The sequence below is a fragment of the Meleagris gallopavo genome, chromosome 10 (genome assembly GCF_000146605.3).
Source record: "Meleagris gallopavo isolate NT-WF06-2002-E0010 breed Aviagen turkey brand Nicholas breeding stock chromosome 10, Turkey_5.1, whole genome shotgun sequence".
NCBI classification, from domain to species: Eukaryota; Metazoa; Chordata; class Aves; order Galliformes; family Phasianidae; genus Meleagris; species Meleagris gallopavo.
This window is the reverse complement of record NC_015020.2, coordinates 10,907,046-10,924,690: the sequence shown is the minus strand read 5'-3', so window position 1 is coordinate 10,924,690 and position 17,645 is coordinate 10,907,046. Positions and strand designations below refer to the sequence as shown.

The 17,645-nt window shown below is 39.7% G+C and overlaps 1 protein-coding gene across 5 annotated transcripts in view; it reads right to left on the bottom strand.

Annotated features, from left to right (window-relative positions):
• Positions 1 to 17,385, bottom strand: part of LOC104912335 (dynamin-3-like) — a 64,252-nt gene extending 46,867 nt beyond the window's left edge. For all 5 annotated transcript variants that reach the window (XR_004160763.1, XM_031554820.1, XM_031554822.1 and 2 more), the window contains exons 1-2: positions 17,256 to 17,385; positions 6,978 to 7,089 (exon numbers count right to left, since the gene is read on the bottom strand). Coding sequence is in view for 4 of the 5 variants with exons in the window: in XM_031554820.1 (XP_031410680.1) it covers positions 6,978 to 7,089; positions 17,256 to 17,347 (204 nt within the window). In the remaining variant the exon portion in view is untranslated. The remainder of the gene's footprint in view (positions 1 to 6,977; positions 7,090 to 17,255) is intronic.
• Positions 17,386 to 17,645: the final 260 nt, after the last annotated feature.

The following is a 17,645-nucleotide window of genomic DNA, read 5'->3' as shown; positions in this document are numbered from 1 at the left end:
AAGTGTTATCCACACTGAGACAATTCCACTAACCAAGATGCAAATTTTTTGTGTGTGTGCTTTATTTTTGCTAGCTCAGCCTATGGGGTTTGGGATGAGAATTTCAGTAGGACACAGCATCTAATAAATCTTCTAACCTAACAACGTTGGGCACGTAAAGAAAACTGCCTACATGAGAATGTTGTAGGCTTTGTTGCTGCTGTTGTTCTCAAACAGCAGGCTCTGGAGGGCCGGTGTTTTTTGCTTTTGTTTTTAAACAACAAGAGTGATGAAAATGCACAGGGGAGGAAGCAAATTCACAAAGAGGATTAAGACACTGACTCAGTGTCTTCAGCATCTGGACCGAAGCTACAAGCAGCTTCCCAGCGCTCTGTGCAGCCTGGCACAACGCTCCACTCCTCCTGCCTCTGCACAGGACTGCAGAGCAGAGTTCAGTTTTAACTTTAGTAAGACATGGCTTGCCAACATGTGCTTGCTGAATGAGGTAGGTCTCCATTACCTCATTCTAAACGACCCCTTTTACAGATCTTATCCAACAAAGCCTTTGAAGATATATTTATTTTTAACCATGTGAGAAATCTCACTTACAGTAATGATTGTGCAACAATAAAAAGTAAAAATAACAATGATTAGTAGTCCACCGATGACCATAAACCCTCTTCTTTTCCCTCCCCCTGCTTTTTCTTAGGACCTCATTACTCCAGTGTTTATTTTTACATTGCAAATTTAAGAGGCAAAGCTAAGGGCAGTACCCATTCAGGTTGTGTGGGTGGTTATGGAATCTTTCCACATGACATGAGACAGTGTGAAAGCCCTAGCAGGTAATAATAATAGGAATTTTAAAGCCTTGCTAGGTACCCAAGTAAATCCATACCAGGATAGTAAGGAAGGATTCTGCAGCTTTGAAAACCACCAGGATCCACAGTCTGCAACTCCTCCCTTCTCCCAACCACATCTCAGACTCTCAGGTGTACCCACTTCATTTTCCACACAACTAGGTACAGAAGTCTCAAGATGTCTGTGGGCTTTGAGCCACTGCAGGCAGCTGCAGGTTAGTTCTGCCTGCCTAACTGGGATTCATAACCTCCCAAAATCATAGAATCCTAGAATGGCTTGGGCTGCAATGGACCTTTAAGATCATCTAGCTCCAGCCCCCTGAGCACGAGCAGCTTATGTGAAAGAAGGGAGGGGACACAGATGAGGATACAATGATCCTCATCAGAATCTGGGTTCCACGAGAAAGATGAGGATGGCTGTCATGGAGATTTGTTTTGGAATTACCTTCTGGCTGACATCCCAAGGCCAATGGGGGAATTTCTGTGAATGTACAGCAAAATCACCCATAGCATAAGGAAAGCTAACCGATCCAACAAGCCTCAAATCTCACACATTTCTCCTATACCTGCTTAAATCTATCCTATCTTTTGCTAGCAACTTAACTCCACGCCAGACGCTACTACTGATCCTCCCTCCCTGGAGGTGCCCCATAGCTCAGGTCACTGGAGAACAGTGCTCGTCCACATGCATCCTGACCCCTGTTTCTGGCAGCCCCAACAGATCTCTGGTGCCCCATCTCACTTGACAGAGCATCTACAGTCTAACTCCTCTCATCAGGAGATCAGCTCAGTATCCAGCATAGCAGCAAAGCCTTAAGTCAGCATATCGTAAAGCAACATTATAAACATTACCTTGATATTTCAGTGTACACAGTTAACATTTACATTTCACACCAACTCCTGCATACAGTCCTTCTCTCTATGCCATCAATTCTTAACCCTCCACCACCCAACAGGCAAGCCAATAAAACACATTTCTGGTGCTTCTGAGCCTAGTTACTATGGAGACAGCAGCAGACAAAAAGCGATAAAAATATCAAAATTAAAAGCAGACAAATTCCCAGGTCTTCAGAACATTTTAAATGCACCTGGGTCTTTCCCAAATAGCCCAGAAATGTTAGAAGCTCACAGTGAGATACTACAAGCAATATTTCAGGGGATAGTTTCAACATTTGCTATGAAGCATCCTGTGATGCTCCAGATACATCCTCCTAAGGGTTAATACATCAAAACAGGAAAGAAAAAAAGTGCAAAAGCTGTGTAAATTCTTTCTGTAGCATGAGAAAATCTCTTTGCATCATGTTCCAAAGTGTGAGATGTGAAATTTCCATTCTTAAGCTAAGTAAAAATGGCAGAAAAAGTACAAACCCTGGGAACTACTTAATTTTTAGTTTATCAGATCAACATCAGCAAAACTATCTTTTTATGTGCTGCTCAGTTTCAAAAAACCTACCATGCATACTTCAGTTCTCCCTCTCTACACCCCACACCCTTCTGCTGCTGTCCAGCTGGAACACATCAAGGGTCTAGAAGCCAAGTCAAATGTTGACCCCACCCTCCTCCATCCATTTTAAGGCACCTTCAAAGCCACTACACTGATCTAGTTCAGCTTAGCCAACAACGCCAGCAAATCTGTTATTTAAGACTTTAGTGCCGGGTTTTTATAACTGCCCATTAATACAAGCTTTGATGTATGGTCAAAAAATCCAGCTGTAATGAGTTTCATCAGACTATAGCAACCTTTCCTCAGAAGGTCTTTATTACTATACCTTCATAATCTTCGGACCCAATACTGCTTTATTGTATCATTCTCACCGAAATGCCTTAAAAAACAACACTCGGCATCACTTAACATATCACCTTCTGCAAAATTAAAATACAAAGATCTGTTCATAGTTGCATAGAAGACATTTTTGTGCCTACATTTCCTATTAGAAAGAAGCTAGGAGTTTCCTCTTAGGAGTATGCAGGCAACAATTGTGTGAAAGAAAAGATAAAGTGATTTTTATGACAAAACCCTTGAGTCAGGATACAAAAGGATTTTGTAAAAGGACAAAGAACTTACTCTGTTGTTCCCCTTTGCAGGATGCAGCAGGGAGGAAAGAGGAAAAAGAAATATTAGATACATATATTTTACATACATTCAGTCTGACTTGTACAGTTCTGGAAGTAGCTCAAACCAAATGAACTGACTCAAAGTACATTCACAGAGTCCTTTAGTCAGACAGCTTCCAGAGGAGCACAGGACATTCACGAAGGATTTGAAATGGTCAGCGAAGCTCTAAATTCACACTGCTTTTCAAAATTTCCTCTCTACACAAACTTTCAGATTCTACTTTTGCTTCCACCAGTGTAAATTAGGAGCAGCTCCAGGGAAGTCGGTGGACACTAAAACAAGGGTGAGGGAAACGAGGCTCAAAATGATCTAGGGATGGGACCAAAGCCAGAGGGATTTTCGTGCATCGGTAATACTGAGCTTCCAGTACGCAAAGCAACCACTAAATATGTCTGCTTACCCTTTCATGACAGCCACTCCCTGCAACATGCCAATGAATGGAAAGTTTCACTATCCAATGCTTTTAAAAAGCAAATATTGTACGTTTAGACTAGTAATGAAAGTAAGGAGGAGATGGCATTAGGGAGAGGGGAAAGGGAATGGATGGTTTGTGCCAGCCAGGTAAAGTGTGCTGAACAACTTACGATGAACATCTGTGCTTTCTTTTCTTTTCTTTTAATTACAAGTTTTGCCATGAGCTGGCATGAACAGTGTATATTATCCAGTGGGAAGTTGGCCAAAATAAACACCAGCGGAGTTGAGAAATACAGTCTGGAAAGGTTAGTCACAAAGTTGTAGCCATTTTTTAGAAAAGGAGGTTTGGATGCCTCAGTACAGAAACCCAGCAGTAAAGTCAGCTGGTAAATGGATATCCTGTTTCAAAGTGAATTGGCCACAGTGTGATTTATATCAAGCAAGCTGCCTTGCATATGGGTTGGAATACTAAAAACACTGATTCATTGCTATCCGGGTGGCTGTCAAAGCTCACGTACTGAGAAATGCAAATCTCTGGGGAGGGAGGTGACCTGGAAAGGTGCAAAAGAATTCAGGGGCTCAAAGAAAAACTCTGAAAGGTGGTTAAAGATAGCTAACAAGTGAATGAATACGTGAACGTACATCTGCACACACGGGATGGAGAGGGATGGAGAGCACAGGCAAAAGGAAGCAAGAAAATGGAGGAATGGGGTGTTAGATGGTTTAATGAGTTTTGTTTAGGCACAGAAATAAAATGTCAACAACCTTAGACTTTGCTTAGGGTATTAAAATAGTACTTCATAGCAGCAGTGGTAAGTACCAAGCCCCATTACCACTGTCATCATTCAATTTTAAGTAGCACTACTAGAAAAACAACAGAAAAACAAATATTCTTAGTTGAGAGATTTGCTCCTGGTGAGAACTTGAAACAAATCTCTTTAATTCAGTGACAAATTCCTACTTTTCCTTTCATTCAGAAGAAACCCAAGTAGGGGCCAATGCGTTGGGCTTTATATCAGCATTCCCGTATGCGAGCAGCAGAGCTGTTAATGAAAGCACACAGCTTAACTTCAGATTCCAGGCTGTGCACGCTCCTCTGGCAGTTACAGAAAGCAGGCCAGCCTCACCACTGCAGCACTCCAGGTTTACAGCACTATTAATCTATTTTTCATTTCTAAGCAGCAATTTTTCTACTTCTGGTGCCAAAGTCTTGAATATTCAAAGTTACCAGCTGCAACTTGCACATGAAAAAGAATGAGAAGGTCATCCTGTGAAGGGGTTGGGGTACCTCTTTATTTTTAACTCTGGGACTGCGAAGCTGTTAAGAAGGACTGAAGCAAACACAACTTGCTGCCATTTCCTAACAGCGTTTCTTGCATGAAAATGAGGTCTCTAAATCTTTGAAAAAGAGTAAAAGACTGGTGGGCATCTCTAAAACTATTTTATGTTGACAGGCAAAGGTGCAGAACTGAGGAGTGTGCATATGATTATAATGAAAGTTCTGTCGAAGTTCCCACTGTGCCCTTGGTGCTGAAGCTTTTGTTCTACAAAATTTAGAACTTTATCTGCAGACTTTATACATTTGAACCTACAGTCAGGTACAAGGAAAATACTTTGCAAGATTAGAGTAGCATGAAGGATCCTTCCTGCACAGTTTGATGAGCTACGGGATGAATTTCAAACTGGAGGGTTTGGAACAATAATATTCATCCTTTTTTGGTGATGTGAAGGTAATTCCAGCCCAGACAACAACTGAGTTTTGACTGCCTCCTAATTTTGTCTTTTAAAGATGACTTTCATCTTGTTTCTGAGATTCCTTCAACATACAAACTTAAAAAAAAAAAAACGAGTTCTTCAGAAAACCTATTTTGAATATACAATATTTTTAGGGAGATGGGAAAAACAAAGGGACAGAACATAAGTTTAGAAATCCAGCTAGTGTGCCCTTTTTATCAATAAAGCATCAGGTATATGAATATGGCAAACATGAGAAAGAACACCAGATTCAATTGGCTGGTTTGACACCATAACCTGAGCAAAAAATCAAAACGATGCAGTATTTTGAAAGTAGGAATTTATTAGATAACCTCTTGTAACTAATCCTTGTAAAATGACTTCTGGTAGTCCTAGATAAGAGCTAATTTACGGGGACAGGCACCCTACTGGAAAGTCATTAAGAATATTTTAAAAAGAGTGTGAGATATTTGGTAGGTCTCCTGCTGAATTTGTGTCTGACTTGTTAAAAAAAACCCAACACTGTTATTATAATCACTGGTCATTTCTACAATAACTGGAGAACCCCACAGTTCAAGTGTTCTGATTTGGCTTTTGTTGGTAGCCTCGACACTCTTTATACAGAGTACAGTGAGCATTGCCTGTGCGTGTAAATGGCAGCAGGAAGAGATGCAGAGAGGATTATACAGGAAGATGTACAGGGATCACAAAAATAAGGGAAGTATGAGGAAGACAATGAAAATGAAGACCCTGGGCTCAAGGGACCTGGCCTTGTCATGGAAAACATGCAGGAATAGGAACAAATCCCACCAAAGTCAAAGCATCATTTCTCAGAACAGATTCTCCTCTGAAGGTATCCATGCGACAAATTACTGAAGAAAGATGAGCCACACATTAGAGAATCTTTAGTGAATACTGAAAGAATTTAGTGAATACTGAAATACTGAAGAATTTTTCAATTCAAACTGCTCAAGCACAGAGCACAGGACAAAACAAAAAAGAAGAAAACCCCAATACTGATTGAATCCCATGGAAGTTCTGGCACTTCTGAGAAAAAGTTGTGGTTATTGTAGGTTTGGGTAATAAAGGCCTTTTAAAATTGAAACCTTAACTGTAAAACAGAGTAGCCATAATCTGAATGGTCTTAAAGCAGCCTCACTGCTCAGTACCAAGGTTTTGTTCTGATGCTGCAGGCCATATTGCTACAGCCTCAGCTACGCAGGCACTTGAGGGAGCTGGACTTCAAGCTGGGGAGCTGAGCCAACTCCCTCGTCCCAGACTTATGTAAATGAGAAAATATAAAATGACAATGTCCAAAAAATACAAAATGGTAGTTGGGCGTATTCCATTTCCCAGCATTTTCCTTTTTTTGTCTTTTCTGTTTAATTTAGAGGCTTTTTTTCTTGCTGTTTCCTGTTCAATTTGCTTCACATGATTAGCACAGTACAACGGTGTTTGGAAAGGTTTAGCATGTGTTCCATACACAAAAACATGCAATGATTCAGTCAAATAAATATACGTGATTGCCTGAAATGCTTCTGTCAGTTCTGTAATACAGAGCTTGCAGGAATAAGCTTTTCTTTAGAAGATATTCAATAGAAGCAATGAAGCACAGAAAACCTCACTTTGCTGAAAGCTTTTACCAAACTGTTCCAATGAATAACATTTTGGAATTTTTTTTTTTTAATTGATGTTTGACACACAAATTAACTGTAAAGTATTTCATTATGAGTATTAAACAATTACCACATCAGAGGCCAGTGAAAAGGCTACAATTTCTTGAGATATCTGCAGACTTTATGTTCTCCCAAATGATGCAATTGTTTTTCTGTCTGAAAAAGAGCAGCTACTGAAAACGAATGAGCTGTAGAACTTACTGAGGATTTATCAGGATAGACACCGGCTCGTAGCAGAGATGCCTTCCAGCTATCCACCTCCTCTTGGGAGTCACAGGCTAGTTCAAGGAAACGGTAATCCTTGTAAACATTCCTAGGACAGAGAGCACCACAATGTAAAAGCAGAATTTTACTTCTTTGTATCACGCTCACAGCATTTTAAATAAAAAATCCTTTGGGATCAGAAATAACTTGCTAATTGTTTCAGACAACGGCGTTTATGAGACAGGTGCTTGTTTAATAATTACATGGAGTACTTAAAAATATCTTACAATGCTACAACACAGCTCTGGAAATAACAGTTATCTGAAAGCACCGTGAAACTGCTTCAAATCAATTTTCCAGCTTTTGTTTCCAAAATGAGGCACATTTAAGAAAAGTAAAACTGTTGTGATACAGAGAACAAACACACAAGACATTCTGACAAAACTGTATTTTGAAGCTGATTGCTGCTGTAAGCAATAAATATCAGAATAACTAAGGATGCAACTTTTTCCGGTGCTAGGTCCTTCTGATGGATCCTTTTGACTTTCAGACACCATCAGTAAAATGGGGAAAAATACAATGACAATTAGAATTTGTTAGGAATTCCTCTAAAGTCTGCCACAGTTGTAAGAAAACTGAGATGTGTTTAAATAATACCTACTGCAGATAATAAATGTAACTAGATAAATATAAGCATTAGGAATAGGGAATCACATAATGGAAGAAAAGAGAAAGAAGGAAAAATACATAATATGTAGGAAGGTGGTACTTGTAAATTCTCCAGTAAATAGAGCAGATTTTCCCCTTACGGTTTAGCCATTAGTTTCCGAATTCATAGTCTATATACCCACCAGATTTGCTATAAATTTGTCAGCCAACAGTCTTTTTAGGAAAGGCCACAAGCTTTGCAGACAAAGGTTATGAAACCACATTTTGCCAGATCTTAAAAGCTGCACAGGAATCGATCTTCCATTGCAACCAGACTGTTTTCTTTCCTTAGCAAGCTATGGAGAGGGGGGAGCGAGGGGCAGCAGGAGGACTCAGAGAGATTATTCAAGCTTCAAAGAGAGCAATGACAAGGGGTTCTTATAGCTCCATTATGCAACAAAAGACGTGATCCCTGCCACATATTTTGAGGAAAAAAAGAGTGAACACCTAATACAACTTGGAGATTATTATTATCATCACTGCCTGGACAGATTTCTGTAGCATTCAGGGGCTGGTGGGATTTCACCGTCATGCTTCTGGAATACACCTGAAGATGTACTGGTAGCTCAAACCAAGGGCAGCCTCAGGCACCTCTCAGAGCCAGGCAGAGCAGCATGCCTGCATTGCCCTCCTAGGAGAACCAGGCAGAGCACAAAGAGGCAGACAGGCACTAACATGTCACATAGCACAGCTCAGGCACACCCACTGGCAGAAGGAATGACTGAAAGTTCTACTTATCAGGATAGACATAAAAGAAGTATCTTTTCAGAAATTTGAAATCAAACTATTTACTTCTTGGCTCCAAATGCAAATGCTCTTATTCTGCCTTAATGCAAAGAATGGCCTGAACAACCTCTTCAGATTCTGTTGCCTTGAAGTGATGATAAAACACTTGAATCTTAATTGATCTGTGGAACTCTGAGTCAAGATTTACAGAATAAAAGACTGAATGAAAACAAACAAAAAAAGATCAATATGAAATCACTAAAAAAAAAGTGTCTTAATTTATTGTTAGGAGCAACTTCTACTGAGATAAGTTTTTTGGCTGAGATAACTGAGCAGCTTCCTTAGAAAGGGAAGGAAAATGAAGAGAAAGGGAAGCTAAAATGGTAACAGGATAGCCTCAGAAGACTAAAAATAATAATAGAACACACAAAGACTGTAAAATATAGTGATAGGGAAGTTCCAAAAATACTTATCTGCAAGAGCAAAACAACATGACACCAGCTTGTGAAAACATTTTTTCAGGATTGTCATGATATATATTAAACTTCTTGGCATTTTGTGAGCATAGCTGTGTGAGAGGGAATTTTAGCTGACTGCTTTGAACAGATGGCAGTCCTGCACTCCCTGTCATCATGTGAAGAGCTTTCCTAGGCGTAGGGACACCTGATGAGCAGGATGCTGGGTGCCTCTGGCCCTCTGAGGCCTCTCACTGCAATGTCTGAGTGCTCCATGACCGCTACAGAGGAACACAGGTTTCTGCTTCACAGAGTAAATGAGGAGCTAAAGGGCACACAAAGCTTGCCTCAGTGCAGGTAAATGGACACGTGCCTCCCAAAACAGCCTCCTTGCCATTAGACTTCTTTGTCTTTCTCTCTTCCAGAAAGGCTGACAGGCACAGGAGCATTTCAAAGGGAAAAAAGCACTCCTGAAGAGTGCTTGTCCTTTTACTAGCAGAATCTTACCAAAAAACCCATACCATTAACATGTTTTACTCATTAGGAATCCACTGGCATCTCATGGAAAGCTGTAAAAACATTCTTGAAAACTATTCAGATTTTCTGTTTTGTTCTCTCTTCCACTTTTAAAAATTGCTAAAGATAATGGCACAGAAACAGTTACTACTCAATCCTTACCTACTTATTCCATATGGAATACAGTGAGATCATGCTCTCATTGTCATCTCCATAGCAGCTACATACTTTAAAGAGTGATATAATACAGGATACCAAGAAGCAAAAAGGAACTCTCAAAAATACAAGTCTTGTTGATATTCAGGCAACTTTAAGGGACTGTAGAAACAAACAGATGCAATACAATAAATGGGAATATGCCTAGCAGTAAAATTTGCGTGCCACATTTCCCTTGGATATTTAACATTTTTTAAGTTTGAGCACACAAACAAGGGAGCTGTGTGCAAAACTGCATGCATGTACCACATCTAACTATACTGCTTCCTTCTGCAGAGTTCACAACTAAATATCCTGTGTAGTACTTGAAAATCGATCGCAAGAGGGAAAAATATAAAAGATTACAATTTATTATCTGCAGGTTTTGTCGCACTCCAAATACATATACCTCAGGATGTGCACTGCAGAAAAATCGAAGCAGAGTTGCTTATGGTGATGAGCAGCCAGCTGGACTAAAGGTGCCCAAACCAACACAGTGTTCCAAGAAATGCGGCACGGCGGCCTTAACCCCTTTAGCTCCTCCCACTGCAGAAGAGTCCTAGCAAGAAAAGGCAGTAATGGAGGAAGAGATTTGAAAGCATCCAATAGGAAACAGAGTAGTGGCAGGAAGGCTGGAAAGTGAGTCCAGTTGTGAGTTACTGAGATTCCTGTCCCACCAGTCGTAGCCTAGGCTTGTCAGCACTGCACAGGGAGGGTTCCATTGCCTATGCAACAGCAGAGCTATAGGAACCAGGCCCAACAGTGGAATAATAGAGAGCTGAAAATCACAAAGAACTTTCTGGATACCTGCTGTAGTGGAGGCAATACCAACAGAGTTCCCTCCACAGCAGCTGCACACTGAAACTGCTTGCTATCCGAACAAGTGCTATATCTCAAGACATAGCAGTTCTTGCAACTCCTTAACACCAAGATAAGGTTAAATATTTATCTCCAACAAGCTTGGAAAGATGTTAAAGGTAACCAGTCTATATACATTACAAATCCCGTTGATATGCATGCATATAAATAAATGCATATCCACACACTAACTGTATGCACAGACAGCTTTTAGACTGAGTTGGATCTGGAACATTTCAGTAGACAAAGCTGCACTGTATGTGCAGGTGTTGGGGTTTTTTTTGCTTTTTCTTTTTTCTTCTTTTTTTTTTGCTTTTTTTTGAGAGAGAAAATACAAACCAAAATTAAATGCAAAAGCATTTGTTCTTTCCCCTTAAACCTCCCTATAGATCTATAGTAGGAGACAGAACAGGAATTAGAGAATGAGAATATTACTGGAATTTTAGGATTGTGCCTATAGGAGAATTTATCTCTAATCCTGCAAAGAACACAAAGCACACAGAACTTAAACAGTGACACTGAAGCAAGTGGAACTACTCATAAGCTGACAGATGAAGGATTGTCTTCCTTTACAGGGATTTGAAACACCTGAAATGACTGCTGGTGAACATCTCGTCCTTTTAGGAGGATGCAAGCAGAATTTAAAATGAACACAAAATCAAATGCAAATTGGCTCAATTTTATTCCACAATAAGTGCAAAAGAATGAATTCTGAGGTATCTTTGATTGAAAATGAGCTTCATACTTAGTGACTTGAAATAAGGAGAAAATAGCAGAATCCAGATACACCAAGCACACATGCACAACAAAGATAACCTTGAATAAAACTCCACAGATATCCTTTGCTTATCCATCCTGCAGCTCCACTGGCTATATTCTGCTTCTTTGACCTACTCTTAGTTTGACATTTTAAACACTTGCAATTCCACAACGTCTGGTTTGACTATATGCACTATTTTTCTTATAAGAATGCTCTACTAAAGGCTCTGTAAATCATATATTTTAAAGAAATGAAACTGACCATCTGCTATGAGTTAACTGCAATGACTAACATTTTCTATCAAGGCATGCCATTTCAGATCAGTACAATGTGAATCTTAATTAAAATTAATTACACATGTCTCTGAAGACGTTTTTCTTAATATCCAGAAAAGCCAAAGAGACAATCTCTGAGACAATGTCGAGAAATAACAGCACTTAAGGATTCTGCCATTAACTCATGTAAGTGATCTCCCAGAAGTACAGGGATGTCTTCAAGTTTACACGCCCAAATACAGACACAAATGAATTTAAGGTGAAAATGAATCGAAGAGATGCTGATTAGCATATAGCCAATTCTGAACAATCGAGTGTCTCAATTTCAATATGAAAACCAGAAGAGAAATGTAGCCAGAGCTAGCACCACGAAGGGCAACATCTGTGGTGGTAACAGTAAATGGCACAAAAATAGTCTGTAACTCCATAGATAAGAAGGCTCAGTCATTTTTGTGATAGGGGATGAAAGGCTGATTTGGTACCTGCCTTGAGGGCCACACAGATGCAAAAGGAGCTCCCAGCTGTCAGAGCCTCACCACGTACTTCTGCTTCCACAGATGTGGCAGTGATGTACTTTCTGTGTCACGCTGAGCAAGGAAGGAGAACTTGTCCTGCAAGCTGTGCTTACAGCACCTGTCTGTCTGGTAGAAGATCCTACACAGTCCCTCAGGGAATTTTCTTGCAGTGTAACTCACATAGAAGATACAGGTTTGCCATTTAAGTTTCTTTCCCTGAGATCTCCTTTTTGCTCCTTAGTGCCAATTTTAGACCACCTATCTCCCATCCTATAATATAAATGTTGTGCAAAGAATTCTTGTCAGTAATGGCAACAATGAAATATTCCAGAATTATTATTATTATTTTTAATGGAATGCAGTTGGGGCACAAAGACTAATTATTCTTTGCATTTGTATATTTTCCCCATTCTTAGACACTTTACTCACCAGCAGCTTATAGTTTGTTTACAAATCCCAGCAGCTTTTTTTTTTTCTGGGTTACATTTAGATATGTATTTTTTAATTAAATAGATTTTATTTCTTCCTTTTCTAAAAGAGAGGGCTGTGAATAGCTTACAGTCCAGTTCTTCCTGAGGCTTAGTTTTCTTAGCAATTCAAAAACAGTAACTAACATACATCTCATCTTAGGCTTTCTCCTTCAGCCTGGCTTCCATCCAACAGCTCCTCTGACCCGGTCTCCTTTCACAAGTTGCCTTTATTTTGGCTGTTTCCCAATTTCCCCTATATATAGATTGCAGTTAACCACTTGTTGTTTGTAAGAAAGAATTCAGTACTTCAGGTTCTAATGCATCTGGAGTCCTAGAGAAGAATTATGCTCCATCCCCTTCTAGAGCAAAACTTAGCCAACAACAGGCACTCAAAATAAAAGGTGTTGTACCTTTCACTTATCAAACATCGCATTCTTCCCTGGGTCCTACAAGGCAACGTCGTTTCTTGGGCACTACAACTCCTGACAGTAAGAGCGTGCTCAGGAGGCAACAGCTCTATTTCTAGCCCTGTTGTGCCCCTTCCACATTTTCTTTTGATGACTTTCCCCTTTGCGTTCATCTGTTTCTCAGATTAAGTATTTGTTTCTCCAATAAAACTGCCCCAGACGGTCAGCTCTCATGCAGAGCTGTTAGCTCTGACACACTGCTTCACAATTACTGAGGAGCATTTAAGTCGCAGGAAACTATTCTACTGGAGATAAACAGAACAATGGTTTAATGCTTTGAATTCATTTTCTCACATCCCCCTGGTATACAGAACCATAGAAAGGCGACTAATAAGTGATCACAGATCCTGAAGGGAGGCACAGTTAAAACTGTGGTTCTTGTCCCAAACCCCTGTACTTAAAAATGCAAATTGGTAAATTTTTATGGGAAATGCACAAGAATGAAGAAAGTAAATTTCCTGGGATGGGACGAATTTGTTTGTTCTTGAACTCTGCCCAAGAGTCTCACGCATCCATCAGTTTTGACAGCAAAGGGGAATCAACACGATCACATGCAGTGACAAAATCTTCTCCATTCTTAGCTCTGCTTCATAAAGTCTATCAGCACTACGTCTACACAACAACTTTGCTAGCACTTCATGTCTTCATACTAAGAGGGAAAGCCTTACATTGCCTTGTGTTTTCAAGAGAATCAAAAGCTGGCTCCAATCCTTGAGTTCCGTCCCTCTGGGAGTACTGGGCAGAACTCACAAGCAGCACCATGGTGTACCTCATTGTGTAGTGAGGACTAGCCAGAACTCAAGTCCTTCATAAAACTTTTTAATAATCACTGTTTTCAGAGCACAATTACACTTACTATCACTCTGCTTCTCATAAAAGCGAGCAGAAGTGCTCAATTTCACATTATGTTTGACAGCAAAACTGCATTCATTCGTATTGATATACAGAATGGTTCTTTTCAAATACTTTGAATACACTTGATCTCTTTTCCAGTCTAAAAGACTCGCTAACAGCTTGCTGTGGAGATAGAAGGAAAGGAGAAAAGGATGGTCAACATAAAATAGCACTCTCTTTCTTGAGAGCCTGAGACACAGGCTCGATCCTGCTCGATCCTGCAACCCCACTTCAGTTGCTTGCATGTAGATTTGCATAGACAGACACTGCCCAAAATGATCCAGGAGTCAAAGGACACTTTCTCTGATGGACTTGGCTCTTAGTGCTGCTAAGGTAAGTAAACTAGAGAAGCCCATCTACATAGGTCTTCAATGATCTCTATAAATTAAGTGAGAGCCCACTCAAAAACTTTGAATAAATCATTAAGTTTGCTGAAAAGCATAACTCTAACCCCCCCAACAGCTCTGTTACTTAAGCAACACTCCATTTCACACCAAGAGTTTCCTTTTTTTTTTTTTTAACTATATATATTTTTAACTTTTAATTAGAAAGTAACAAGAAAAGAATTTAATTATTTCACAATGCTGGCTTTTCATAGCTGCACAATTATGTACATTTCATGAGAATTTATCTTCACTGTGAAATCAATCGTCACAGTCTTCGTTTACTATACATTACCAAGTCACATTTGATTCCTGTCAGAGAACTGTTGACTTCTGCAGTAAATCAAAATGACAAATACTGTTAAGTTTCCTTCTGCCTCTATCCCCTCAACTCCTAACTCAAGATGGTTTTTCCTTCTACGCAGTGAAATGAGCATTTTCCTGGTAACTGTATTTCAGAACTGGAAAGGTTTTCATAAATGGAAAAAATGCAATGCATAATCCAGGAAACTATTGAAATGTACAGTATCAGAAACATATGGCTGTAGCAAAATACCTATGCAATGAGGGGCTGGGAATGAAAATGAGAACAAGCTGATTAGAATTCTTCTCTAAATAGATATTCCTTGAAAATTAAAATATTTTAATAGGACATTCAAAAAACTCACAAAATCAAGGGAAAAAAAACCACCCTACAGATTACGGAAAAAGGAGATTTGGAATAATCTCCATGCTATCGTCAGTCACTCTGGAGCAGATGATTTTGCCTTTGTTCTTTAATGATCCACATCTTAAACAGTAAAACGTTTCCATAACAAGAACCCTCAGTGGGCAAACTCAGAAAACAATTAAAAGGTTTTAGAAAGAAAGTAGAAACTAAGCTAATCGTTACATTAATTTTGACAAAGCAAGCAATATTTGGTGCTTTCTATACTCAGAAAGCAGATCAACGTATTAGCATAAACTAAAAGAACAAAGAGACTCCTCATTTTAACAGATTTTTACCACTTTCTTGTTTCAGTTTCCCCAGGAAACTGGGAAGGGAACACGGGCCCCAGCTGAGTGCTGGATCGCTTTGCTCAACTTGCAGTATCCCTACTTCTGCTGAAACAATCTATGAATTTAGGAGACACTGCAAAGCAAAATGATACTCAGCTTGTTTTGATTGATTTGTGCCAGAAGGCAAATTTTTGGAAATATGAAAAAAATCAGTTGCCTCACAATGACAGAGGGGCTGCTGTTGTAATTAGAATTCAATAAACGTTTCTTCAAGTTCTGCCTCCTTTTAAGCTGGAGGACTATCTTTGTAAACAGCCACTCCCAAGGCAGTTATTTTGTCATCTCATCACCGTGCTGTCACGTCTCAACATGCCCATATAGACATAAGGGTGTTTTTAGAGCAGCCTGCAGATGCTGGAGGCTCTATTCACAACCCAAATGGGCACGGTTGTCACAAGCATTTTAGACATCTGACTTTGAGATCTTTGCTGTCTGGCGTGCATGAAGATCCAGTGAAAATGCAAATGTGCAACTAAATAATGCTCAAATAAATCCCAAAATTGCCAAAGGAAATGCATGCTTACCTTGGATTTTCATGGCAGTTCAGGGATTGATATTTAAGATGATGAAAGCATTCAAATGTTAGTCAAGCAAAGGAGAAACAATGAGGCTAAACTTAACAGATTTCTCATGGAGGGCTGACATCAAGCTACCATGACAGCCATCCTTCCTGACAAAAGTATGTGCAATGATGGGACAATGGACAAATCACACATCTACAGTAGGAAATCATAATTACATTAATCTCCAGTATCTGAAAAGATGAAAAGTTTTGCAAAGTTTTTTTCTGTGCTCCAGAAATGCTTGCTGAGAATAAGATTTCAGAGACATACTTTCAAAGGACATCTCTTGGCAAACAATGTCCACATGTGGGTTACTGAGATGTCAGCAAATGTAGGCAAAGCCTCTTGGGGCAGTTCAGAGTGAGACTCACATTGCGTCCTCATGTTTCTGGAGCCAGCAGAAACTTGACAGCCCAGAAATCCTGTGCTTTGCTTTTGCTTTGCAGGAGGGAGGGGCACTTCTAGCTTCTGAAAGAACTATTTCTGGCCAGTTCAGGAGCAACAACAGCTGGCTCTGCAGGGAGCCACATCCAGCCCTCATCATCTTGAACATCTGACTGAATTGCCCAGCTTTAGTGACTGGGGGGAGTGGATGTGAAGGGACTCAGCAGAAAAGAAGAAAACAATGGCACTGATGAATACTACCACTAAAAGACATTCTACTTATTTTCCTGTAGAAGAAACTACAGAACTTGCATTTCATCTGCTGTAATGCAATTCCACTGATCTAACTGCAAATGCAGTAATAAATCAGTAAATAAATTAACAAAAATACAGGTCATTTATATGCCTTTAAGAGTTCTCATGTTTTCCTGACTTAGTTGTGCAGTTATCTGAATTGGCTCTGCCCCCTCGGTGGGCTTTCTCAGAGTGACCAATCCCTCAAATCAGAGGGCAGAGTCTGAAAGAAAAGTCTGAGGCAAAACACTACAAAGCAAAGATTCCGATGAATTGAGAATGCAGAGGGTTTTCATTTGTTCTCCATTCAGCTGTATTTAAATCCAAACAAACAATAAAACGATGCTCAAGATTACAGACAAGCAAGTTTTTCCACTGGAGAAAGTGGAAAGCAGTGACGCTTTGGTGATTTACACCAGTTGAATCTGGTCACAAGGTACAGAAGTCATGAATGTTTTGGTAAGCCTAGGAGACTGCCAAACAAAACAAAAATAGGATCAGGAGATGATTATTCAGCCATACAGAAAAACTAAATGATGAATCACGGAGCATTTCACCCCATGAGTGGCCAGGAGGACGGACACTAACCTTTCAACCCATCATTATGCAACAGCAGAAAAGCAGATAAATCAAGAGTATCAACATTTTGTTCACTCAATACAGTGGAAATAGTAGAACGGCACTCCCAGTTATTAAAATGCTCAGTCAGATACACCTTTATGCAATTATCTGCAGAAAAGCACATTCTCTTACCTCTGCTCCGTGTTAAACAATGCAAAGATATGTTTGCTAGACATGAAGCTCTTTTCCACATCACGCACTTTCAAGTTGTCCAGAGGAAGCATGTACTTCTTCTCTTTTTCCTAGGAAAAAACAGATCAAACCAACACTATGTAAGAAGACTCAAAGAAGTCTGATACCAACATGCTCTGTTCAGTCAGCAGCATCTTCAGTACGTTTATTATAAGAGTATATCTAAAATCAAAATGGCCAGTTATCATTCACAGATATAACTGCAAGAGAAATGAAATGCCAGTCCCAGTTGTTTTTCTCTGATCCTATTGAAATGTTTCCTAACAAAACCAAAAAAAATCCACCAGAAATAAATAAGCATCTACATTTATTCTTCTCCCTTCCTCTGAC